The sequence below is a fragment of the Natrix helvetica genome (assembly GCF_964273705.1).
Source record: "Natrix helvetica genome assembly, chromosome: 2".
Taxonomy (NCBI): domain Eukaryota; kingdom Metazoa; phylum Chordata; class Lepidosauria; order Squamata; family Natricidae; genus Natrix; species Natrix helvetica.
In genome coordinates this window covers 280,175,689-280,202,392 of record NC_138552.1, presented here as the reverse complement: position 1 = coordinate 280,202,392, position 26,704 = coordinate 280,175,689, and the positions used below count along the sequence as shown (strand labels likewise).

Here is a 26,704-nt window from a genome sequence, read left to right as displayed (position 1 = left end):
CAGATGTTCAGACTGGGTTTGGCCTTTTTGTGTACCGATCGAGTCCTTACCAAGGACTTGGCATAGGCAGATTTGGATGCTTGATGGCGTTACAGATATCGTTGCAGGTTGGAAGCTGTTCCAAATAAAGCCGCCTTCTGCAATTGACTGATGGCAAATTTGACAATGCCGATGGTTTTCAGATGGTGCTCCAGTTGTTTTGCAATTGCACCCAAAGCACCTATTACTAGTGGTACTACCCTTGCTTGCCTTTGCCACAGTCTATTTCTGTATGTAGGTCTTTGTATTTTGTTACCTTCTCCAATTCTTTCTCTTCTCTTCTGCTGTCTCCAGGCACTGCCACATCCACTATACAGACTTTTTTGTCTTTCTTATAAGTCTGAGGCATTATGTTATATTATTATATACTTTATTCATTAAATATGTAACTCAGCCAACTGAACATTCAAAAATGCATTACAAATGCCAGTGACTGGTGCTAATGGTTGATACAGTTTGCTGCCAGCGTCTTAGGTATCAACCAAGTACCTTCTTAAAATATATGATGTTCCGAATAGCGGTTTTTTGCAGTTCCGCTGGTTTTATTGCAGGAAACTGTAATTTGTTGATGTATCTTGTAAAATTCTTGGCCATGGTGCTAAGTGCCCTGATGACAATGGGTATCACTGTTACATGCTTCATCCATAGTCGTGTAGTTTCGATGGCCAGGTCGCGATATTTCATTATTTTTTCTAGTTCTTTTTCTTCAACTCTGGCATTTCCAGGAACAGCAATATCAATAAACTGTACACTTGGCCCTCTACAACCGTGATATCTGTTGTGTGCCAAATGACGATCTGTTTGTATTCGAAAGTCCCACAAGATCCTCACCTTCTCATTTTCGATAACTTTTTCCACTTTATATTCCCATGACTTTCTGGATACAGGTAAATCATATTTTTTACATAATGACCAGTGGATTAATTTAGCAACTTGGTTGTGTCTAGCTTTGTAATCAGTTTGTGCGATTTTGCTGCATTCACATATTAAATGTGAAATAGTTTCGACTTTGTTATTGCAAAGTCGGCAGTTTGGGTTGTCAGTGGATTTTTATATCTTCGCTTTCATGGCATTAGTTTGTAGTGCTTGTTCTTGAGCAGCCAGTATTAAACCTTCCGTTTCTTTCTTGATAGTTCCCATCTTAAGCCATGTCCATGTCAAGTTGCCATCACATTTTCCTTCAATGTTTTTCAAGTGCTGTCCATGCAAAGCTTTGGTTTTCCATCTATTTCATCTGTCATCCAGCTGTTTTTCCTTATATTCTGCCTCTGCTTCTGTTGTTTTTATGCTGTTCTCCGTTTTCACAGCCTGCAGCAATTTTTCTGTACTTTGGTTCACATAATCATTCAAACTCTGTTTTTCTTCTTCTACAATTGATGGATTTGCAATAGCCTCCTGCCCCCTATTTTTCTTGGCAGGTACAACCTGTCAATGTCACTTCGTGGATGTAAAGCGTGGTACATATTCAAAAGTTTGTGTGTTTTCCGGTCCACATTTTTGTAGCAACTAGGCCATGGTATTGTAGGTAGTTGGTTTGTGAAATTTTGCTGCACTCACTGATCAAATGGTCAACAGTCTATTATTATTATTATTATTATTATTATTATTATTATTATTATTATTATTATTATTATTATTATTATTATTATTATTATACGATTGTATCACAGCGGCCAGTTGATTTGCCGGATTTGGCATTGATTACTAGTCGGGCCCCACCCAGGGGCCTAGGACGTCGTAACGTATTTTCGTAATATACGTGCAGATCCAAGCAGTGCAGCTTTTTGCATTTGACTGATGGTGATTTTGTCAAGTTTTAACTGTTTTAAATGTAATTCCAGTGCTTTTGGAATAGCACCCAGTGTGCCGATTACCACTGGAATTACCACTGCTGGTTTGTGCCATAATCGTTGAATTTCAATTTTTAAGTCCTGGTATTTCGCGACTTTTTCATGTTCCTTCTCCTCGACTCTGCTATCACCTGGTATTGCGATGTCTATGATTGTAACTTTCTTTTTCTCAACCAGTGTGATGTCTGGTGTGTTATGCGCTAGTATTTTGTCTGTTTGTATACGAAAATCCCACAGGATCTTGACCATCTGATTTTCGGTGACTTTTTCAGGCTTATGTTCCCACCAGTTTGTTGTTGTTTTAATATTATAATTTTTGCACAAATTCCAGTGGATCATTTGTGCTACTGAATTCTGCCGCAATTTATAATCAGTTTGTGCGATTTCTTTACAGCAGCTGAGTATGTGGTCAACAGTTTCATCAACTTCTTTGCAGAGTCTGCATTTGGCATCATCAGAGGATTTTTCGATTTTGGCCTTAATGGCATTTGTTCGGATAGCTTGTTCTTGCGCAGCCAGGATTAATGACTCTGTTTCTTTCTTTAATGTACCTGTTGTTAACCATAACCAAGTTTTTTCACTGTCCACTTTATCTTTTATTTTTTCCAGAAATTGACCATGTAAGGCTTTGTTCTGCCAACTCTCCATTCTTGATTTTATCACATCTTTTCTGTATTCTTGTTTCGTCTGTTGGGCCTTCAGTAGATTTTTGTTCTTTACTTCGATTAATAGATGTTCTTGACTTTCTTTTAAATATTATTATTATTATTATTATTATTATTATTATTATTATTATTATTATTGCATCAACAGAAGTGTATCACAGCGGCCAGTTGTTTCGCCGGATTTGGCATTAATTACTAGTCGGGCCCCACCCAGGGGCCTAGGATGTCGTAACGTATTTTCGTAATATGTGTGCAGATCCAAGCAGTGCAGCCTTTTGCATTTGACTGATGGTGATTTTGTCAATTTTTAACTGTTTTAAATGTAATTCCAGTGCTTTTGGAATAGCACCCAGTGTGCCGATTACCACTGGAATTACCACTGCTGGTTTGTGCCATAATCGTTGGATTTATTATTATTATTATTATTATTGCATCAACAGAATTGTATCACAGCGGCCAGTTGTTTCGCCGGATTTGGCATTGATTACTAGTCGGGCCCCACCCAGGGGCCTAGGATGTCGTAACGTATTTTCGTAATATGTTTGCGGATCCAAGCAGTGCTGCCTTTTGCATTTGACTGATGGTGATTTTGTCAATTTTTAACTGTTTTAAATGTAATTCCAGTGCTTTTGGAATAGCACCCAGTGTGCCGATTACCACTGGAATTACCACTGCTGGTTTGTGCCATAATCGTTGAATTTCAATTTTTAAGTCCTGGTATTTTGCGATTTTTTCATATTCCTTCTCGGCGACCCTGCTATCACCTGGTATTGCGATGTCTATGATTGTAACCTTCTTTTTCTCAACCAGTGTGATGTCTGGTGTATTATGCGCCAGTATTTTATCCGTTTGTATGCGAAAATCCCACAAGATCTTGACCATCTGACCCTCGACGACTTTTTCAGGCTTATGTTCCCACCAGTTTGTTGCTGTTTTAATGTTATAATTTTTGCACAAATTCCAGTGGATCATTTGTGCCACTGAATTGTGCCGCATTTTATAGTCAGTCTGCGCGATTTTTTTACAGCAGCTGAGTATGTGGTCAACAGTTTCATCAGCCTCTTTGCAAAGTCTACATTTGGCATCATCAGAGGATTTTTCGATTTTGGTCTTAATGGCATATTATTATTATTATTATTATTATTATTATTATTATTATTATTATTATTATTATTATTATTATTATTATTATTATTATTATTATTATTATTATTATTATTACACAATTGTATCACAACAGCCAGTTGTTTCGCCGGATTTGGCATTGATTACTAGTTCGGCCACACCCAGGGGCCTAGGACGTCGTAACGTATTTTTGTAATATATGTGCAGATCCAAGCAGTGCAGCTTTTTGCATTTGACTGATGGTGATTTTGTCAGGTTTTGAAATTCAACAATTATGGCACAAACCAGCAGTGGTAATTCCAGTGCTTTTGGAATAGCACCCAGTGTGCCAATTACCACTGGAATTACCACTGCTGGTTTGTGCCATAATTGTTGAATTTCAATTTTTAGGTCCTGGTATTTTGTGATTTTTTTCATGTTCCTTCTCGTCAACCCTGCTATCACCTGGAATTGCGATGTCTATGATTGTAACCTTATTTTTCTCAACCAGTGTGATGTCTGGTGTATTATGCGCCAGTATTTTGTCCGTTTGTATACGAAAATCCCATAGGATCTTGACCATCTGATTTTCGGTGACTTTTTCAGGCTTATGTTCCCACCAGTTTGTTGTCGTTTTAATTTTATAATTTTTGCACAAATTCCAGTGGATCATTTGTGCTACTGAATTGTGCCACAATTTGCGTTACAGGTTGCGTGGGCGACTGCGAGCCACCACATGTTTATTGGACCCATGTCCCTCCTGGCTTGTACTGGCATCCTGGGAGGTCACACGAGGCTGGCTCTTGGGAATGGTGAACGCTTCGTTGAGTGAGGGGTTCCTACCAGCCACCTTGAAAGAGGCGGTTGTGAGGCCCTTACTCAAGAAGCCTTCGCTGGACCCAACTGAGCTAGCTAATTATCGTCCGGTCTCCAACCTTCCCTTTTTAGCGAAGGTTGTAGAGAGTGTGGTGGCTACGCAGTTCCCACGCCACCTGGAGGAAAATGACTATCTAGACCCGCGCCAGTCCGGTTTCTGACCCGGGCACAGCACGGAGATGGCCTTGGTCGCATTGGTTGATGATCTCTGGAGAGCCAAGGATAGGGGTTGTTCCTCTATCCTGGTTCTGTTAGACCTCTCAGCGGCTTTCGATACCATCGACCATGGTATCCTATTGCGCCGGCTGGAGGGGCTGGGAGTAAGGGGCACCGTTTTACGGTGGTTCTGCTCCTACCTCTCCGACCGGACGCAATGTGTGTTGGCAGGGGAGCAGCGGTCGACCCTGAGGCCACTCACTTGTGGGGTGCCACAGGGGTCGGTCCTCTCGCCTCTCCTGTTCAACACATATATGAAACCGCTGGGTGAGATCATCCGTGGTTTTGGGGTGGGATACCATCTGTACGCTGATGATACTCAGCTGTACATTTCCACCCCGAACCACCCCAACGAGGCCGTTGACGTGATGTCCCGGTGTCTGGAAGCCATACGGGTCTGGATGGGAGACAACAGACTTAAACTCAACCCCTCCAAGACGGAGTGGCTGTGGCTACCGGCCTCTCGGTTCAACCAGCTGACCCCATCGCTGGCCATTGGGGGCAACCAACTGGCCCCCGTGGAACGGGCGCGCAATTTGGGCGTCCTCCTAGATGCCCGGCTGTCTATGGATGACCATGTGGCAGCCGTGGCAAGGGGGGCGTTCCACCAGGTTCGCCTGGTGCGCCAATTGCGCCCCCTATTGGATCGGGATGCCCTTCGCACAGTCACTCATGCGCTGGTGACGTCTCGTCTGGATTACTGCAATGCTCTTTACATGGGGCTTCCCTTGAGATGCACCCGAGGACTGCAGTTGGTCCAGAACGCGGCCGCGTGGGCAGTGATGGGGAGTACGAGGTACTCCCATGTGACACCTCTCCTGCGCGAGCTGCACTGGCTCCCTGTAGTCTTTCGGGTGCGTTTCAAGGTTTTGATTACTATCTTTAAAGCGCTCCATGGCACAGGACCTAGCTATTTGCGGGATCATATCGTGCCCCATACATCCCTGCGACCAATTCGCTCTCACAGGGAGGGACTTCTCCGGGTGCCGTCCACCAAGCAATGCCAGAGGGCGGTGCCGAGGGGCAGGGCCTTCTCTGTGATGGGCCCAGCCCTCTGGAATGACCTCCCTCCCGACATTAGGACAACAACCGATCTCCGCTCCTTCCGCACGAAACTCAAGACCCACCTGTTCCACCTAGCTGGCCTGGCCTGATTTATAGCTATTCTAATCCCTCTGGATAAAATTTTAAATTAGGTTTGACTTTGGGTGTTTTAATTGTTTTTTAATTGCTTTTTGCTGTTTTTAATTAATTGATTATTTATTTATTATGTGTTGTATAATGCTTTTTGTATATGTCCTCCTTGTTATTTATTTGTTGTGTAGTAAATTGTACGCCGCCCCGAGTCCCTTGGTGGAGAGGGTGTGGCATATAAAATGGATTAATAAATAATAAATAATAAATAAATATAATCAGTCTGCATGATTTTTTTACAGCAGCTGAGTATGTGGTCAACAGTTTCATCAACTTCTTTGCAGAGTCTGCATTTGGCATCATCAGAGGATTTTTCGATTTTGGCCTTAATGGCATTTGTTCGGATAGCTTGTTCTTGCGCAGCCAGGATTAGTGACTCTGTTTCTTTCTTTAATGTACCTGTTGTTAACCATAACCAAGTTTTTTCACTGTCCACTTTTTATTATTATTGATATTAATAATATTAATATTAATATTAATAATAATAATAATAATAATAATAATAATAATAATAATAATAATAATAATAATAATACATGAAAATCAGTCAACTGAACATTCAAAAATGCATCACAAATACCATTGACTGGTGCTAATGGTTGATACCAGTTGCTGCCAGCATCCTAGGTATCAACCAAGTTGTTGTTGTTATCAGCAGTTATTATTATTATTGGTTAATCTTTGGGGAGATTCACAGCCTTTGGGGTTGGTTGGTAGCCTAACAGCTCGAGTCCTAACTAAGGACCTAGGAACTGTTAAGGAAATGTCGGATGATATAAGTTACAATACAATGCAATGCAATGCAATACAATACAATACAATAGAATACAATACAATAGAATACAATACAATAATACAATACAATACAATACAATACAATACAATACAATACAATACAATACAATACAATACAATACAATACAATACAATAATACAATACAATACAATACAATACAATACAATAGTAGAGTTGGAAGGGACCTTGGAGGTCTTCTAGTCCAACCCCCTGCCTAGGCAGGAAACCCTATACCGTTTCAGACAAATAGCGATCCAACATCTGCTTAAAGACTTCCAGTGTTGGGGCATTCACAACTTCTGGAGGCAAGCTGTTCCACTGATTAATTGTTCTAACTGTCAGGAAATTTCTCCTCAGTTCTAAGTTGCTTCTCTCCTTGATTAGTTTCCACCCATTGCTTCTTGTTCTACCCTCAGGTGCCTTGGAGAATAGTTTGACTCCCTCTTCTTTGTGGCAACCCCTGAGATTTTGGAACACTGCTATCATGTCTCCCCTAGTCCTTCTTTCTCTTAAGCTAAACATACCCAGTTCCTGCAACCGTTCTTCATATGTTTTAGTCTCCAGTCCCCTAATCACCTTTGTTGCTCTTCTCTGCACTCTTTCTAGAGTCTCCATCTTTTCTACATCGTGGCGACCAGAACTGAATGCAGTATTCCAAGTGTGGCCTTACCAAGGCATTATAAAGTGGTATTAACACTTCACGTGATCTTGATTCTATCCCTCTATTTATGCAGCCTAGAACTGTGTTGGCTTTTTTGGCAGCTGCTGCACACTGCTGGCTCATATTTAAATGGTTGTCCACTAGAACTCAAGATCCCTTTCACAGTTACTACTACTGAGCAAGGTATCATCTATACTGTACCTGTGCATTCCGTTTTTGTTGCCTAAATATAGAACCTTACTCTTTTCACCATTGAATTTCATTTTATTAGATAGTGCCCAATGTTCAAGTTTGTCAAGATCCTTCTGTATCTTAAGCCTATCTTCTGGAGTGTTGGCTATTCCTGCCAGCTTGGTATCATCTGCAAATTTGATGAGTTCCCCATTTATTCCCTCATCCAAATCATTCATGAAGATGTTGAAGAGTACTGGGCCTAAAACAGAGCCTTGGGGTACTTCACTGCACACCTCCCTCCATGTAGATGCAGGTCCATTGAGGACTACAAGTTGAGTGCGATTGATCAGCCAGTTACAAATCCATCTGGTGGTGATGCTGTCTAACCCACATTCTTCTACTTTATCTAGTAGTAGGTTATGGTCTACCTTATCAAATGCCTTACTGAAAGCCAAGTAAACTATATTGATGACATTCCTCTGATCCACTAATTTTGTCACTTTGTCAAAGAATGCAATAAGATTAGTCTGGCATGATCTGTTTTTGACAAATCCATGTTGGCTTTTGGCTATTACTTTGTTTGCTTCTAGGTGTTCGCAAATTCGTTGCTTGATTATTTTTTCCATTAAGTTGTTCCAAGTAGGGTGATTTTTTTTGTAGAGTCAGAATGTTCAAGTCAGGTAAATCTAGAATTTCCAAATAGCGAGGTAGCCCTTTAGGTTCAGGGGCTCCAATTACAATTGGGACAACACATGATTTCTTTTTCCACAGTCACTCAACCTCAATTTGCAAGTCCCGGTATTTTGTGATTTTTTTATTGCTGTTTATCTTCAATTCGTGCATCACCAGGTATTGCAATGTCAATAATCATCATCATCATCATCATCATCATCATCATCATCATCATCTCTTTTATTCATTAAACATTAAAAATGTTCAGTCAACTGAACATTTAAAAATCTATCACAAATATCATTGACTGGTACTGATGGTTGATACCGGTTGCTGCCAGCATCCTAGGTATCAACCAAATTGTTGTTGTTGTTGTTATTATTATTGCCAAACTGCAAGAAAGTTTTCAGCCTATCATTAGGCTGAGGAGAACTGAGGAGAAACCTCCTGACAGTTAGAACAATTAATCAGTGGAACAGAAGTTGCCTCCAGAAGTTGTGAATGCCCCAACACTGGAAGTCTTTAAGAAGATGTTGGATAGCCATTTGTCTGAAATGGTATTGGGTTTCCTGCCTAGGCAGGGGGTTGGACTAGAAGACCTCCAAGGTCCCTTCCAACTCTTCCATTGTATTATTAAACCCACATTCTGGGTGCTATTGCCACAAAGTAATTGTAAATAGGATCCACCCTACCTGCTACAAGAAACCAGTCCATGTAATTCACCAGGTTCAGATGGCAAAGCGTAGCAATAGCGATGTAAGCCCTTCTGGTGGGTCGCTGTGATGATCCTTGAGGTTGCTCAGCTGATTCCATGGTTCCATAAGCCTTGGCAGAGACAGGGGATTGAGGCGGCAGGTCTGGGATCCCTCCTTCAGCCATCTTCCTGGTCAATACTGCCGATTAGTTGCATAAATCCATACCTTGGTCCGGCACTTCTCTGTTGCTCCACAAGCAGCTTCAGCTTTGCTCTTGCCTCCAACAGGAGGAACTTAGCTTTGCTCAGTCATTTCCTGTAAAAAGCCGCCTGTGTACTGGCCACAGAATTTCAAAGGTTCCCCTCCATCCAACACGTTCACACGCCAGCGAGAAAAGCAGCCCGCTTCTCTCAAATGGTTGAGGAGGCAAGGTGTCCATGGGCATCTCTATTGCAAGGCTAAGCTAAGTTAGGATTATAAACCTGTGGAGACAAGCAGAAGAGCCCATCTTTAGATGCTGAGCAGATTCGGGTGGGAAAAGAGTCACATTGAGAGAGGAACTACTAATCTGAGCAAACTGGATCTTTACCTTGTGACTCCGGATGGAAGCTGTGTCCTCACAGCCCACTAAACCCACAAACCAGCTGCTCATATATTGACATCTTCTTGTGCAAACCCAATCCAGCTCATTTGTTGGGTTGTGAGAACCTTGAAAATTCAGTTGATCGAATGGGCTATGGGTCAATTAGCCACGACAAAATGTACTATGTGAGCTCAGCCACAGTCATGCCATGGTGCTTACAAAAATAATGAAAAAAGGTATGTGAGCTACTGCAACCCTCATCCAGTGGGACAGTAGGTAAGATCAATTCAAAGCATGAACGTAGGGGAGCGAGTTTGGTCTAGTGGTTAAGACACCAGGACGACCAGTTCCTGTCCTACCTTAGCCACTGAAGCCAGTTGGATGACTTTTAGCTAATCACCCTCTCTTAACCCTACCCACCTCACAGTGATGTTATTGTGAGGAAAATTGGAGGAGGGAGGTGTGTGGATATGTTCGCTGCCTTGAGTCGTTTGTAAAAATAATAAAGGCAGAAAATACCTACCAACCTACCTACATACATACACACATACACCAGGGGTGGGTTGCTGCCAGTGTTACTGTCGATTCACTTCGCATGTGCACCCACCGCACGTTGCTTGCGCATGCGCAGCACATAAAAATGACTGAAATACATTCCGGCAAAGGCATGGGCGACCGGGGAACTGGTTCGGGGGCTGGACCAGCCTGCCATCCATACCAGTTCAGTGACCCATGCCCCATTTCCACTACCAGTTCACCCAAATCGGTGCGAACCGGTAGCAACCCACCTCTGACATACATGCATACATAAATACATATAAGGTATGAATCTTTCCTTGCCCTGGATCTCACAGTACAGTAAGACTGGCTCTATATATTTTATTTATTTATTCAATTTCTATAGCCACCCAGCTTAACCAGGTATCACTGGGCAGCTTACAATTCTAAAATTCTAAAACAATTAATTTAAAGTACTAAATAATAAAAGCATCCACAAAATAAATGTATAAACAGCAACCATGATGGTTAATCCACTAATCAGGTAAAGGCAAAGGTTTCCGTCACCCAAGCGTGCTAGTCATTCCTGACTCTAGGGGGCGGTGCTCATCTCCATTTCAAAGCCGAAGAGCCAGCGCTGTCCAAAGGCGTCTCCATGGTCATGTGGCCGGCATGATTAAATGCCAAAGGCGCACGGAATGCAGTTACTTTCCCACCAAGGATGGTTCCTATTTTTTCTACTTGCATTTTTACGTGTTTTTGAACTGCTAGGTTGGCAGAAGCTGGGACAAGTAATCAACTAATAGTAAAGCCAAATAACAAGGTCCTTAGCACATTCTGAGTCCCAGGCCTGAGTACAAAGCCAAGTTTTAAAAACTGCGAAAAACCAACAGGCTTGAGAAGCAATTCTTATCTCGGAGGGAGGAAATATTTCACAAGACAGGGACCACAACAGAAATTGCTGTTGCTAACTGGATCTCCTGTCAGTATGGGGATCTGTCCTTCACTGCACACAAAAGCAGATTATTAATTCAGGGAGTGCAGAGTAAGACTCATAGAGTTTCCTCTTAGCTGTCTATCGCTCCACCAGCATCTGCCATTTGAGGCAGATTTCTCACTCTGTTAAAAGATAATGCTGTCCCTATTTAGTGGTCTTCTTTGAGCCAGTCTCTGGAGAGAAATGAGAATTATCTGCTCAATATACCCTATTTTTCGGAGTATAAGTTACACCTTTTTCCCTCAAAAAAGAGGCTGAAAATCTGCACCTGAACACAGCATTTTTTGCCTCCCGAAACCCCACTCCCTTCACCAAAATGGTCATGCATAGCCTTTAGGAGGCTTTCAGAGAGCTCCTGGGGACTGGGGAGGGAAGAAATTCCCCACCCCCAGACCTCAGGAGCACTCTATAAGCCTCCTAAAGGCTATGCATGCACTTTTTTTGACCAAAAATGACCCCATTTTCACAAAAAAATGGACCATTACTTCCTCATTTGGGGGGGGGGCAACCCCAGGAGCATTCTACAAGCCTCCTAAAGGCTATTCATGCCCTTTTTTGAAAAATAAATGGGCCCATTTTCATGAAAAACTGACCGTTTTGGGGAGGTCTGCAGAGTGCAAAAACTTCTTTTTTAAAGTTTCCTCTTCAAAATTTTGGTGTGTCTTATACTCCAGTGCGTCTTATATTCCCGAAAAATGTGGTAGTTGTGAACAGAGGGTTTTTGCTTGAGTTTAGCTGCTGATCAAAACGGTTCCTACTTCAGATGGGAAAGAAGGGGAGGGGGACTCACCAGAGGCCTAAGCATTAAGCAAACTTCCTGAAGTGAAGACCAAAAAGTTAGCTAATGGTGCTTAACCCCAAACACTGCTTCCCCTGGGCTAAGGCTCCAAACAGGAAGTCAGTACACAGGCAAAAGAGACACATTAGTTTAGTATTTCTCAAGCTTGGCTACTTGAAGATGTATGCCGGGGAATTTGGGGGAGTTGAATTGGTTCTTGCTTCTCAAACAGCACAAAATTAGCCCCAGGTGCAAAGGACAGAGCAATGTTTCTCAACTTTGGCTACTTGAGGATGTCTGGACCTCAATTCCCAGAATTCCCTAGAAAGCATAGAAAGCATATGCATATCCAAATCTCAACTAACAAATGCTCTGCCTTACAGATTGGCAACAAAAATCAGAACACCAAATACAAGCTGGGCAGATATGACCTCATAGATGACCCTCATAGAGGACTTAGGAGTACTCATCTCAAACAATCTAAGCCCCAGAGCTCACTGTAACAACATTGCCAAAAACGCATTAAGAGTTGTTAACCTAATTTTGCAAAGCTCCTTGCCTGATAACACTGTACTGCTAACTAGGGCATACAAAACCTTTGCCAGACCAATCCTCGAATACAGCTCGTCTGCTGGAATCCACATTGTATATGGGACATTGATACAATTGAGCGAGTCCAGAAGTATTTCAGGAGAAGAGTACTCCAATCCTCTGCTCGCAATAGAATACCTTATGCCACCAGGCTCGAAATTTTGGGCTTAGACAACCTTAAACTACACCGCCCACGGTCTGACCTAAGCATAGTACAAAAAAGTGTCTGCTACAATGTCTTTACCTGTCACGACTACTTCAGCTTCAACCACAATAATATACAGGCAAACAATAGATACAAAGTCAAGGTAAATTGCTCCAAACTCGATTGCAGAAAATAAGACTTCAGCAATAGAGTGGTCAATGCCTGGAATGCACTACCTGACTCTGTTGTTACTTCCTCAAACCCCCATAGCTTCAACCTTAAACTATCTTCTGTGGACCTCACCCCTTTCCTAAGAGGTCCGTAAAGGGGGCATGCATGCCTACTGCCCCCGCCTACTGTCCCCATTTATACGTACTCATTTCCTTTGTTCATGTCCATGTTTACACTTATACTTATTATCTCGTACATGTTTGACAAATTAAATAAATACATTTTAAAAAATATGCTGACGGTGGGATTCTGGGAGTTAAAGTCCACACATCTTCAAGCAGCCATGACTGAGAAACACAAAAATAGTACATCTGGCATTTGTCAATTCTGTCAGCATTTGCCAATTTTTCTTGGATATCAAGACTGCGCCAATGAGCATCCTTGATGCTCTCTGCACTTGGTTGTTTGGTTGTTTTCTTGCAGATGTTTCATGTTACCCAAACTGGATATTGTCATCAATTCTAGGACTGATGATATTACCTAGTTTGGATAATGAAACATCTGCAAGAAAAAAATGTGCTCAGAGGACATCAAGATTTCAATCCTGAGCTACAGCATTTCAATGGAGGAGGAGCTTCCTGGAGCAATGGCGGTCTGCCTGAGAGCTCCTTAGACCCGCAAGCTCTTTTAAGGGAGCAGGGGTGCTGCCGGCCCCCCTTTTACACCATGGGGGCCAGGTGTCCAATAAACAGTCACCCTGGGTTTTTCTATGACCCAAGGGGGGTCTCCCAGGGTGGTGTGAAGATCTGGAAATAGCTCAGAGAGCGGACTGGGGAGCTGCCGAGGAGAGACGCCGCCCAGGAATGCCGTTTGAGTTGGAGGAGTTGAATTTGCCGTTCTGGGAGCGGAGAGATACGGAGGAGCTCGGGAGAATGGCAAAAGGCGGAGAAACGGCATCCGGAGCGTGCGGGGGTGTGTTATTGTCGCTTTGGAGGCTTGTGGCTTGGAGCGAGCCGAAAAGCCGAACGCCAAATCCCCCTGGCCTACAGCAGACTGGAGAGATGTGGAAGATGCTGGAGGTCGAGTTGGGAGGACTGGAGGTTGATTGGATTGGACAGGACTGGAGCAGGAAGGACTGGAGGCCGGTAGGAGCGGCGTTGGGGCTTGAAATGGCTGGAGTGCTTAGAACATGGATGCAGGCCTAGGCAAGACTTGAATGCCGAAGGCCGGTAGGAGAAGGGCAGCGTTTCAGGAGGCCGCCTGGAGGCCGGGGGGGGGGGAGGCTTGCTGGAACTGGCAGGCTTGTTGGGAACTGGCAGGAGGTTTAACATCAGACTTGGCAGGAGAGCTTCTTCCCCTGCCAGCCACCTCCTTGACTGTTCCGTTTATTCCCCCCCCCCCTGCTGACTTTTGGACTAACAGCTGCCCCTGCTTTTCATCCGTGTGCGCCTGGAGGTTTTTACCGCCCTATTTTCATCTGACTGACCATCTGCCCCTCCCCATTATCAAGCAAAAATCCATCTACCCCTCGCCATCCACCACTGACCACCTACTAGCCCCCACTTAGTGACCGGCACTTGACCATCTTATTATCATCATTACCCCCCCCCCTCATCTTGGACTGGATGACTTTTTATACTGATACCCGGCTGTTACAATTTTACTGGACTATGGCATACGATCATACCATCTGCAGCACAGAGCCTAGGCCCTAATGAACTTTTAACAGCATATGTATTCCAGGCTAGACCTTATCCTACTGCGGGAATCCCCCCTCTCGCAGGTGTGGCCCTCCGCCCTTTCTAGGGCCCACCTTGATGACGGATTTCTTAATCCCGAGAGGTGGAGGAAGCGGAGACTTAGGGGGTTTTTAGTGAAATGTTTTTTAAATTCTTTTAGGGGTTTAGGGGTTGGGGGGGGTGGGCCAGATCAGGAGCGATGACGGAGCCAGGTCACCAGGCGGGGTCTTGAGCAGAAGGAGCAGAGAGGAGGAGGGGGGAGAGGATATCATTCCCATAGAGGGCTTCGTGATTCCAACAGTCGTAGGGAGGGGCAGATACGAGGACAGACTAACAACCCGTAGTCGGTTGGGAGACCGTGGGTGCTGGTTACACCCGGTCGCTTGTACCAACCCCCGCGTTCTAGGTGGTCAGGATCTGCAGGCCCAGGGCCTGAGGCTGTTGTTATGCAATGCGAGGTCCGTTGTCAATAAGGCCCCCCTCATTCACGATCTGATTTTGGAGGGGGAGCCGGACCTCGCGGGAATAACGGAAACCTGGTTGGGCCACGAGGGAGGGTTACCCCTCGTGGAAATGTGCCCACCAGGTTACCAAGCATTTCACCAGCCCCGGGCCCGGGGAAGGGGCGGTGGGGTAGCAGTGATTATCCGGGAGGATTTAGAGCCGAGGGAGTCCACTGTGCTACAGACGGCCGGATGTGAATCCCTGGTTGTGAAATGGGGCCCTAGGAGGCAGATGGGCTTGCTGATAGTATACCTGGCTCCCCGCCATACATCAGCGACCCTGCCTGAGCTCCTCGAGCTGATCTCATCGGTGGCGGCTGAGACCCCCAAACTTTTAGTGATGGGGGATTTTAACCTGCCGTCGGTGGGAGAAGCATCAGAGGGGGCTCGGGAGTTCATGGCTTCCATGATAGCCATGGACCTGACTCAAATGATTCAGGGCCCGACACACGAGGGAGGTCACACCTTGGACCTTGTTTTTGTCTCTCGCCAGTGGTTGAGTGATCTGGGAGGAGTGAATTTAACCATCACTCCTCTGTCATGGTCAGATCACTCACTCCTCCGTCTTGACTTCCCTGGTGCTACTCCTCGCTGCGGGGAGGCGGAACCGGAGAACACTAGATGGTTCCGCCCCAGGCGCTTGATGGAACTAGACAGGTTCCAGACGGAGCTTGGGCCACCTCCTGCAGCCCTGACCCGCCCTCGGGTAGAGGACCTGGTGGCCGCGTGGAATAATGCGACTACCGGGGCCTTGAACCGGGTGGCGCCTTTGCGGCCTCTCCGGCGGCAACGATCCACCCTGGCCCCTTGGTTTACTGAGGAGCTAAGGGTGATGAAGCGCCGCAAGAGATGCCTAGAGAGTCGTTGGAGATCCTCCCGAACCGAACTTGACCGAGCACAGGTACGAGCCCATTTAAGGACGTACCTGGTGGCATTGAGAACGGCCAAACGTCAATATTGTGCCGCTCTCATTGCATCCGCAGAGAACCGCCCTGCCGCCCTGTTTCGGGTGTCCCGCTCTCTTCTGTTTCAGAGGCCACGGGAGGCCCCTTTACAGGGCAGGGCAGAGGAGTTTGGGAAATACCTGCAGGATAAAGTCGCTCAAATCCAGAAGGATTGGGTCCCCTTCAGTGGCCCAGTCGAGACGCCAGTGCCGAGTCTTGAGAAACCTTTTTGGGAGGAGTTTGACTTGGTTGTCATCGAGGATTTGGACAGATTGCGTGGGCGACTGCGACCTACCACATGTTTGTTGGACCCGTGTCCCTCCTGGCTTGTACTGGCATCCTGGGAGGTTACACGCGACTGGCTCCTGGACCTAGTGAACGCTTCGTTGGGTGAGGGGTCTCTCCCGGCCGCCTTGAAAGAGGCGGTGGTGAGACCCTTGCTCAAGAAGCCTTCCCTGGACCCTATGGAGCTGGTCAATTATCGTCCTGTCTCCAACCTTCCCTTTTTGGCGAAGGTTGTGGAGAGTGTGGTGGCTTCTCAGTTTCCACGACATCTGGAGGAGAATGATTATCTAGACCCGCGCCAGTCCGGCTTTCGCCCTGGGCACAGCACTGAGACGGCCTTGGTCGCGTTGGTAGATGATCTCTGGAGGGCCAGAGATAGGGGCTGTTCCTCTCTCCTGGTCCTATTAGACCTCTCGGCGGCTTTTGATACCATCGACCATGGTATCCTGTTGCACCGACTGGAGGGGTTGGGGATCCGGGGCACCGTCTTGCGGTGGTTCGGCTCCTACCTCTCCGGCAGGACGCAACGTGTGTTGGCAGGAGAGCAGAGGTCGACCCTAAGCCCCCTCATCTGTGGGGTGCCACAGGGGTCGGTCCTCTCGCCACTCCTGTTCAACACATATATGAAGCCGCTGGGTGAGATCATCCGTGGTTTTGGGGTGGGATACCACCTGTACGCTGATGATACTCAGCTGTACATTTCCACCCCGAACCACCCCAACGAGGCCGTCGAAGTGATGTCCCGGTGTGTGGAAGCCGTACGGGTCTGGATGGATGACAACCGACTCAGGCTCAACCCTTCCAAGACGGAGTGGCTGTGGGTTCCGGCTCCCCGGTTCAACCAGATAATTCCATCTCTGGCCATTGGGGGCATTCAACTCGCCCCCGTGGAGCGGGCGCGCAATTTGGGCGTCCTCCTGGATGCCAAGCTGTCCATGGATGAACATGTGACAGCCGTGGCCAGGGGGGCGTTCCATCAGGTTCGCCTCGTGCGCCAATTGCGCCCCCTATTGGACCGGGACGCTCTACGCACAGTCACCCATGCGCTGGTGACGTCTCGCCTGGACTACTGTAACGCTCTCTACATGGGGCTTCCCTTGAAATGCACTCGGAGACTACAGTTGGTCCAGAATGCGGCCGCGCGGGTGATTATGGGGAGCACCAGGTACTCCCATGTGACACCACACCTGCGCGAGCTGCACTGGCTTCCTGTGGTCTATCGAGTGCGTTTCAAGGTTTTGATTACGATCTTTAAAGCGCTCCATGGCTCAGGACCTAGTTACCTGCGGGACCGTATTCTGCCCCATACATCCCTACGACCTATTCGCTCGCACAGAGAGGGACTTCTCCAGGTGCCGTCCACTAGACAATGCCATGGGGCGGCGCCTAGGAGCAGAGCCTTCTCTGTGGCGGGCCCAGCCCTGTGGAATGACCTCCCCCCGGATATTAGGACCACTACAGACCTCCGCTCCTTCCGTGTTAAGCTCAAGACCCACCTTTTTCAAATATCTGGCCTGGCCCAACCATAACTTCGTTACGCTCCTGAGGGGTTTTTAATTTAGCAATTTTATTTAGGGGATTTTAAACTGTGTTTTAACTGTGTTTTTAGCTGTGTTTATTGTCTTTCACTTACAAGTCTACTCTCCTCCATGCACAAATGTAATTGTCCTTGTTTTTCGTATGTATGTGTGTCCTATGTGTATTTTATCCTTTTGATTGTACGCCGCCCCGAGTCCTTCGGGAGAGGGTTGCGGCTAATCAAATAAAATTTGATTTGATTTGATTTGAATGCTGAGCTACAAATATTCTTCTTTATCAGAGTCTTTCAAATTTCTGAACTACTGATTCAATTCATTTAGCACTGCTTGTCCTTTGGGAGAAACAAGGGATCTACTGAGGTCAAATTTGATTTTATTGAGGGCCACGTCAGGGTTGTGTTTGACCTCGGAGGGGGGCAGGGGGGCATGGCCAGGGCTGTGTGGCCAGCTCGACATCACTCGTGTCGGGGGTCCCTGTGGTGGCCCAAGTTGCTTTGCCAGCAAAAACAGGCTCCCAAGCTCTGTTTTCAGCTATGACAGCCTCCTGCAACCCTCTGCTAGCAAAAACGGAACTCAAGAGGGCTGCGGGCCTGAGCTCAATTTTCACTGGCAGAGGCATGGTGGGCCAGTCCTTTGTTGTATAGGAAGTTATTACCCAGCCCTCTCCTAGCAAAATGAAATATCCTAGGAATTATTGAAAAGGCAGAATATTATATTTCCCTGGATGTGAAAAGGGAGAAACATGTTTTAAAGACAGAGTAGCTCCCTGCAGTTTCCTGCCCCCACCCACTTTGTCAATGGGCCATTAAGATGCCAAGCCAGTCCCTTTACATAATAAAGAGTTCTTCCCTTCAGATCCAGGGGGATGGGATTAAGGCATGGGTAGCCTTTGCCCACTCACCACATGGCATCTGAGAACTCAACCAAACCTGGATTCAAAACACAGCCTAGAGAGTTGCCCCTGCATTGCCCCATGGGAGTCCGACAACCAATCAGAATACATTGCTTACATAGGAACAGGAAACCAATAGGTGGGGCCGAACAGATTATAAAAAACCCTGCAAGCCCCTTCTCCTTCTGTTCTTCTCCACCCAACATAGAAGCATGTGATCACCTTTTCTGTTCAGGACTCAAGCCATGTGGTCTTGTCCACCATTAAACCATCTTTCCAAGCAGCCTCCATGTCTCCAGTGTCTTATTCCCCACTTGGAGCCGAACCCAGAAGGACATTTCTTTCATCAGACCAACCGGGTTGGTCCCACGGGCCAGATCTAAGCCCCCCGGGGATTGGATCCGGCCCCCGGGCCTTGAGTTTGACACCTGGAATTTAGGTGAATCTGGTTGAAGCTAAATGTTTTGTTTTATCTGCCAAATGGACAAACGATAACAATACTGGGATCGGTCATTTAATCATTTCATTAACAGCTCAGAAAGGATATCCTCCACCTTCCTCTTTGTAGACTGGAATGCCTTTTTTTTAACCAAGCAGAGAATGGGGAAAGAAAAGAAAAAAAACCACACCTGGAAGCCGTGAACAGGAAAAGAGTCTTAACTACCGCAAATTGCTCATATAATTTTCCTTGAAAAAGTAAAGAGTAGATTTTACAGAACAATACCTTACACAGTGCAGAAGCCAATGGGCAGCTGTTATTTACTAGCTCAGCAATGCATCGTCCATATGAGGCTAAAATCAACCCTGGACGGCCAAAAATATTTCATTACAATATATATTAATGTTGCCCAAATCTCATGAATTTGAGCATTCTTGCAAAAAAAAAAATCTCTAAAGATTTTCTGAAAAAATTTGAGAATGAATAAATAAATAGCCTCAAGACAGGTCAACGATTTTAAAAATGAGATAGCCATCATCTCATAAAACTTAATCCATTAAACTTAATCCATGAAAAGACCTCCTTGGAGTAAGAATACTACTAATCTCTAGTATCTATTAATACCCCCCCCCCTTATTTATTTTATATAAATAAATAACTGCCGGCTGCCTGAAGCTTCGCAGATCAAATCTCACCAGGCTCAAGGTTGACTCAGCCTTTCATCCTTCCGAGGTCGGTAAAATGAGGACCCAGATTGTTGGGGTCAATATGCTGACTCTGTAAACTGCTTAGAGAGGGTTGTAAAAGCACTGTGAAATGGTATATAAGTCTAAATGCTATTGACATTACTATATGTTGTGACTCTTCATGAGCCATGGTGGCACAGTGGTTAGAGTGCAGTACTGCAATCTATTTCTGCTGACTGCTGGTTACCTGCAATTTGGCAGTTCAAATCTCACCAGGTTGACTCAGTCTTCCATCCTTCCGAAGTGGGTAAACTGAGGACTCAGATGGTTGGGGGCAATAGGCTGACTCTGTAAAATGCTTAGAGAGGGCTGTAATGTCTATTTCTATTTCTAATTAAGGCCACGTAGTAGCTCAGCGGTTAAGATGCTGGGCTTGTCAGCTGGAAAGCCAGCAGCCCAGGTTTGAGACCCAACAGCCACATGATAGAGTGAGCTCCTGACCTCACCCCAGCTCCTGACAGCCTAACACTGTGATGGTGATCCTATGGCATGCGTGGCACATGGAGGCATATTCTGGAGGGCAAGCGGAGGCCATTTTCGCCCTCCCCAGGCTTCAGGAAATCCTCTTAAGGCTGAGGAAGGGTCATGCGTGCATGAGCAGGTAGGTGGGGAGGATCGAACTGGCGTGGGCATGTGTAATGTGCTATAGTGTGCACGCACACAATTGTGGCACACAATGAGAAAAAGGTTCACCATTGAGCCTAGCAGTTCAAAAGCATGAAAATGCGAGTATATAAATAGGTATCCCTTCAGTGGGAATGCAACGGTGCTTCATGACATCATGCTGGGGAGATGACCATGGAAATATCTTTGGAGAATGCTGGCTCGATGAGCACCACCCCTATGGTTGGCAACGACTAGCAGAGTAAAATCAGGGGTGGGGTGGGGGACCATCTCTAATTGAAGTCAAACCAGGAAAAAATTCAGTTACTCTACTATATTCAATGCCCAACCCACTGATAAACATCTCCATAGTCACAAAGATGCCCATAGAAGAGACTAAAACGTCAAGGTGGTTTATGTGTGTGTTTGTGTCTGTGTGATTAAGTCTCTGCCTTTTTACACACAAGAACCACACAACAGGAAAGGTTATTCTTTGGCCAATTCTAATGAAAGAATTGCTCAACTCCCTAGCTCACATGAGAGCTGATAATTCAATCAACCAGCAGATGTCACCAGAATTGTGGTGTTTATATTCATTTCTTGTGAACAATCCATCTCTTATAGGTGTAAATTAGGAATGCTCAATATTTGAAAATATTAGGGCAGGGTTTATGCCCATCTCCATCTCACATAGTCTAAATTAATTTCCCAATAGGATCAGAAGCCAAAATAATGAGGAAGTCTACTTGAACTCAGAAACTGCTTACATCCTGAAGACATGAAGGATTAATAATCCACGGTAAATCATTGACTTCTTTGGATGCAGTAAAAAGCCAGCTCTTACTTCTGAATTCCAAAATGCTGGACATTCCTCAGCTGACCAAGGCTGTGTCAATATTTCCATTATAGCTTCTATACTTTGGATATCCACACCAGCATTTCACAGGGCTATGGGTAGGAAGGAGTGACTCTCAATATCTTCATTCATAAATTGGGTTTCTTCTTAGATTGAGATTAAAAAAAAGATGGTACCAAAATTTCTATGCACCAACTAAGTATTTCTGCATGCAATATAATGCATTCAAAAATACAAAATGTTATTTTTACTAAGAATACATTTTATATATAATGTCTTGCTCGCCGTCTTCAGGCTGGGTTTTGGGCTTAAAGCATGGTCGGAGCTGCCGTCTTTCTATAAATCTTGGTGGGGTGTGTGTGGAGTGCTGGCTTTGTTTCAGTAAGTGGAATGATTGGTCGTGTGGTTGTATCATGATTGGTAGATTGGTGCTGATTGGTGCTGGCTGTGTGTCCATTGTTGTTTTGTGTTGTAACCGCCTGGGTGGTGGATGGGGCTCGTTTGTTGACTAGGGCTGGTTTCCAGATGTCTGGTAGGCGGGAGGTATCATCACGTTTATTCATGTCATGGGGGTATTTCTCTATTTCGATAGCTTCCATAATTATTCTCTTGTTGAAGTGTTCAGTTTTGGAGATTAACCTGGTTCCTTCAAAATTAATTTCATGTCCTGTAAGGTGCTGGAAAAGGGAGGAAGCTTTTTCTTTTTTTCTTACTGCGTTCTTGTGATTTGAGATGCGTGCATTTATTCTCCTGTTCGTTTGTCCTATATATGTTGCAGGGCAGATTTTGCATGGTATTTCGTAGACGCCTTGGTTTTAGCTGGATTTTGTCTTTGGGGTTTCTTAAGATGTTGGCTATTTTTTGGTCAGTGTTGAAGGCTGTCTTGATATTGTGTTTGTGGAGAATATATAATATAATATAATATAATGTAATGTAATGTAATGTAATGTAATGTAATGTAATGTAATGTAATGTAATGTAATGTAATATAATAATATAATATAATATAATATAATATAATATAATATAATATAATATAATATAATATAATATAATATAATATAATATAATATAATATAATATAATATAATATAAAATAATATAATATAATATAATATAATATAATATAATATAATATAATATAATATAATATAATATAATATAATATAATATAATATAATATAATATAATATAATATAATATAATAAATATAATATAACATAAGACAACACAACACAACACACTACAGTACAATACAATACAATACAATACAATACAATATAATATAATAACAGAGTTGGTCCCCTAATCATCTTTGTTGCTCTTCTCTGCACTTTTTCTAGAGTCTCCACTTCTTTTTAAAATCGTGGAGATACTAAATGTAGTATTCCAAGTGTGGCCTTACCAAGGCATTATAAAGTGGTATTAACACTGTACATGATCTTGATTCTATCCTTCTGTTTATGTGGCCTAGAACTGTGTTGGCTTTTTTGGCAGCTGCTGCACACGGCTGGCTCATATTTAAATGGTTGTCCACTAGGACTCCAAGATCCCTTTCACAGTTACTACTATTGAGGAAGGTACCACCTATACTGTACCTGTGCATTTTGTTTTTGTTGCCTAAATATAGAACCTTACTTTTTTCACCATTGAATTTCATTTTGTTAGATAGTGCCCAATGTTGAGATCTGTCAAGATCCTTCTGTTTCTTAAGCCTATCTTCTGGATTGTTGGCTATTCCTGCCAGCTTGGTGTCATCTGCAAATTTGATAAGTTGTGATAGTAAATCATGGACTACCTGTATTAACTGAAAAGTATAAAGTTAGGAAAATTCACACTGAAATAATCCATGAATGCCCTATCTCGTCTACCCTTAACTGGAGTTAGAGCTAGTCCTTAGATTCCTAGCAGTGCATTTAAACCACAAAAAGTGAATCCCAGTTTTTGTACAGGAAGGAAGGATTTCTTTTCAGCTCTTGCAGAAGCAAACAGTATTTGAGGGGAAATCTTACCATCATGAGTAGATTCCAGCTGTCTTATTCAACTTGGTACCCTCCAAAACTAAATATCATGCTAGGAGGAGATTATTGGAAATGTCCTACACATCTGGAGAGGAAGGCAGAAGTAGGTCTTCTCTTGGTTACATCTTTCCCTACAAAGTAAGCACCAATTCCATACTTGGTTTCACAAGTCTTCTTCCTATTCTCACACAGAGAATCACACACAAGCACCAAGACATATATTTTGTACATTTCCCTTGTATTCTGAAATGGGGAAGTTGCAAGGTAAGGAGATATCAGCTAGAAACTATCATCACGAGGACAGTGTGATAAAATAAATGTTAGTCATTTAAAGCTACTATCACCAGTCCATTGTTGAGCAACATCACACTCCAAAGTTCTGGGAAATAACTTTGAATGATTGCTAAACAACCAGGATAATTCGCAACTACTTGTACTGTCTCTTATTGATCCTGAATCTCCCACCATTCAGTTTCAATGGGGGAACTGGAGTCCTAACAATTCCTCTCTCCCAAACTCTCCAAATTAACTACCCTCAAAGTCTTTCCTAGTAAACTATTCCTTTAGTAATAACAATTGCCTTGTCCTGTACCTTTTCCCCTCTACAATATCTTCTTATGATATTGTAAACTATAAGCATTGTTACACCAACATAGTTGGCATTTTAAAGAATATGCACCTGCTTTTTGGAGAACCCCTTTTGGATAATTTGGCAATCTCTTTCTGTTCTTTAATCTGAATAATTTCGTAGTCCAAGGTCCATAAGCACCTCTATCCCCAGCACTCCTCCAATCTCTGGCAGGGTGGAATATGGAATAACATTGCAATATGCTTTTGCATAACCTTGCTTGTCTCATATATCCAAATGTACAGGCTGAGTATTGAGAGAAATAGGACAGCAGCCAGACTAAATTTATCTCTGATGTCCTGTCAATTACCACGAAAGCAAAACAGCTTGCCTGAACAGCGGACATTTTCCTCTTCCACGAAATCTGCTTCCTGTAAGTTAACTGAAATCTTCCAGATTTCTTCCAGGGCTTTTGTTCCAGTTCCTACCAGCAACAACATGAAGGTAAACTCATTAACGGGCAGTGAAAAGTTGATCTGACTGTAATCTCCAGAGAACCATGAAGGAGCAGGGAAGATCTACAAAATCTACCTTCTAATGATCATCCCAATTTTACTAGCTCAGATCAGGAAGCCCTAATGGAAGGTGCATATTTATCGATTAGCTAAAGTATATTAGTTTTTCTCCCTGCAGCGTATTCCAGAAGCACATTGCTTAATGCCTTAATGGGACCTGTAACCTTGACAAGGTTTTTCAGGCTCGGTTGCAATCTAAAGGCAGCTCCCCCTTCCCCACCCACTCCTTGGTAAAACAGGCTTTTGTTTATTCTTCCCCACCTCTTCGTAGAACCAGAGGAAACTTACTGCTGGATCGAAAGAAGGAAACGTCCCTCTGCGTATAAATGGCAAAAGGAGCCATTATAGTTTGGGGTTGCTCTTTCCTGACTTTGGCTGGCTTGTAATAGAATAACAGAGTTGGAAGGGACCTTGGAGGTCTTCTAGTCCAACCCCCTGCTTAGGCAAGAAACCCTACATCACTTCAGACAAATGGTTATCAACATCTTCTTTAAAACTTCCAGTGTTGGAGCATTCACAACTTCTGGAGTCAAGTTGTTCCATTGATTAATCGTTCTAACTATCAGGAAATTTCTCCTTAGTTTTAGGTTGCTTCTCTCCTTGATTAGTTTCCACCCATTGCTTCTTGTTCTACCTTCAGGTGCTTTGGAGAATAGCTTGACTCCCTCTACTTTGGGGCAGCCCCTGAGATATTGGAACACTGCTATCATGTCTCCCCTAGACATGATTTTCGTCAGACCATTCTTCATATGTTTTAGCCTCCAGTCCCCTAATCATCTTTGTTGGTCTTCTCTCCACTCTTTCTAGAGTCTCAACATCTTTTTTTACATTGTGGCTTCACACCACATGTAAGAGAAGAAGGGTCTGGAGGCTAAACTGTATGACAAACAGTTGAGAGAATTAGGTAGGTCCAGTCTAAAGAACAGAAAGATTAGGGGGTGGGGGGATGTGATAACTGTCTTCCAGTACTCAAATGCCTGTCACAGAGAACAGGGGATTGACCTATTCTCAAAGCACCTCAGGGCAGGACAGGAAGTAACAGGCGGAAGCTTGCTAAAGAGACATCCAACCTAGAAGTAAGGAGAAATTTTCTGAAAGTGGGAACAATTAATCAGTGGATTAGCTTGCCTTCTGGAGTTGTGGGTGCTCCATCATTGGAAATTTTCAAAAATAGACTGGAGAACCATTTCATTGGGAAGGTAGGAGGTTCCTGCCAAGAGAAGTTTCCTTCCAGCTCTATGATTCTTTGCTCTATGATTCAAGCTTAAAATGGGTTTGATTGTTCTATGATTTACTGAACACAGTCCAGGTGACCATTTTATACTTTAGTGTGACCTCATATGTACCACAAACAATACAATAATACAATACAATGCAATACAATAGTAGAGTTGGAAGGGACCTTGGAGGTCTTCTAGTCCAACCCCCTGCCTAGGCAGGAAACCCTATACCGTTTCAGAGAGATGGCTATCCAACATCTTCTTAAAGACTTCCAGTGTTGGGGCATTCACAACTTCTGGAGGCAAGCTGTTCCACTGATTAATTGTTCTAACTGTCAGGAAGTTTCTCCTCAGTTCTAAGTTGCTTCTCTCCTTGATTAGTTTCCACCCATTTCTACCCTCAGCTGCCTTGGAGAATAGTTTGACTCCCTCTTCTTTGTGGCAACCCCTGAGATATTGGAACACTGCTATCATGTCTCCCCTAGTCCTTCTTTCTCTTAAGCTAGACATACCTAGTTCCTGCAACCGTTCTTCATATGTTTTAGTCTCCAGTCCCCTAATCATCTTTGTTGCTCTTCTCTGCACTCTTTCTAGAGTCTCCACATCTTTTTTACATCATGGCGACCAGAACTGAATGCAGTATTCCAAGTGTGGCCTTATCAAGGCATTATAAAGTGGTATTAACACTTCATGTGATCTTGATTCTATCCCTCTGTTGATGCAGCCTAGAACTGTGTTGGCTTTTTTGGCAGCTGCTGCACACTGCTGGCTCATATTTAAATGGCTGTCCACTAGAACTCCAAGATCCCTCTCACAGTTACTACTATTGAGCACGGTACCACCTATACTGTACCTGTGCATTCCGTTTTTGTTGCCTAAATGTAGAACCTTACTCTTTTCACCATTGAATTTCATTTTATTAGATAGTGCCCAATGTTCAAGTTTGTCAAGATCCTTCTGTATCTTAAGCCTGTCTTCTGGAGCATTGGCTATTCCTGCCAGCTTGGTGTCATCTGCAAATTTACAATACAATACAATACAATAGTAGAGTTGGAAGGGACCTTGGAGGC

The 26,704-nt window shown here is 44.1% G+C and overlaps 1 protein-coding gene across 5 annotated transcripts in view; it reads right to left on the bottom strand.

Annotated features, from left to right (window-relative positions):
- Positions 1-24,778, bottom strand: part of LOC309386263 (protein spinster homolog 3-like) — a 65,487-nt gene extending 40,709 nt beyond the window's left edge. For 3 of the 5 annotated variants that reach the window (XM_081941426.1, XM_081941429.1, XM_081941430.1), the window contains exons 1-2: positions 9,532-9,650; positions 8,940-9,424 (exon numbers count right to left, since the gene is read on the bottom strand). In XM_081941426.1, coding sequence (XP_081797552.1) covers positions 8,940-9,126 — 187 coding nt within the window. In that variant the 5' untranslated portion in view covers positions 9,127-9,424; positions 9,532-9,650. Of the gene's footprint in view, positions 1-8,939; positions 9,425-9,531; positions 9,651-23,262; positions 23,411-24,230; positions 24,324-24,702 lie in introns of those variants that run through there. The other 2 variants (XM_081941428.1, XM_081941427.1) reach the window with 2 other exon arrangements.
- Between the last annotated feature and the right edge of the window lie 1,926 nt (positions 24,779-26,704).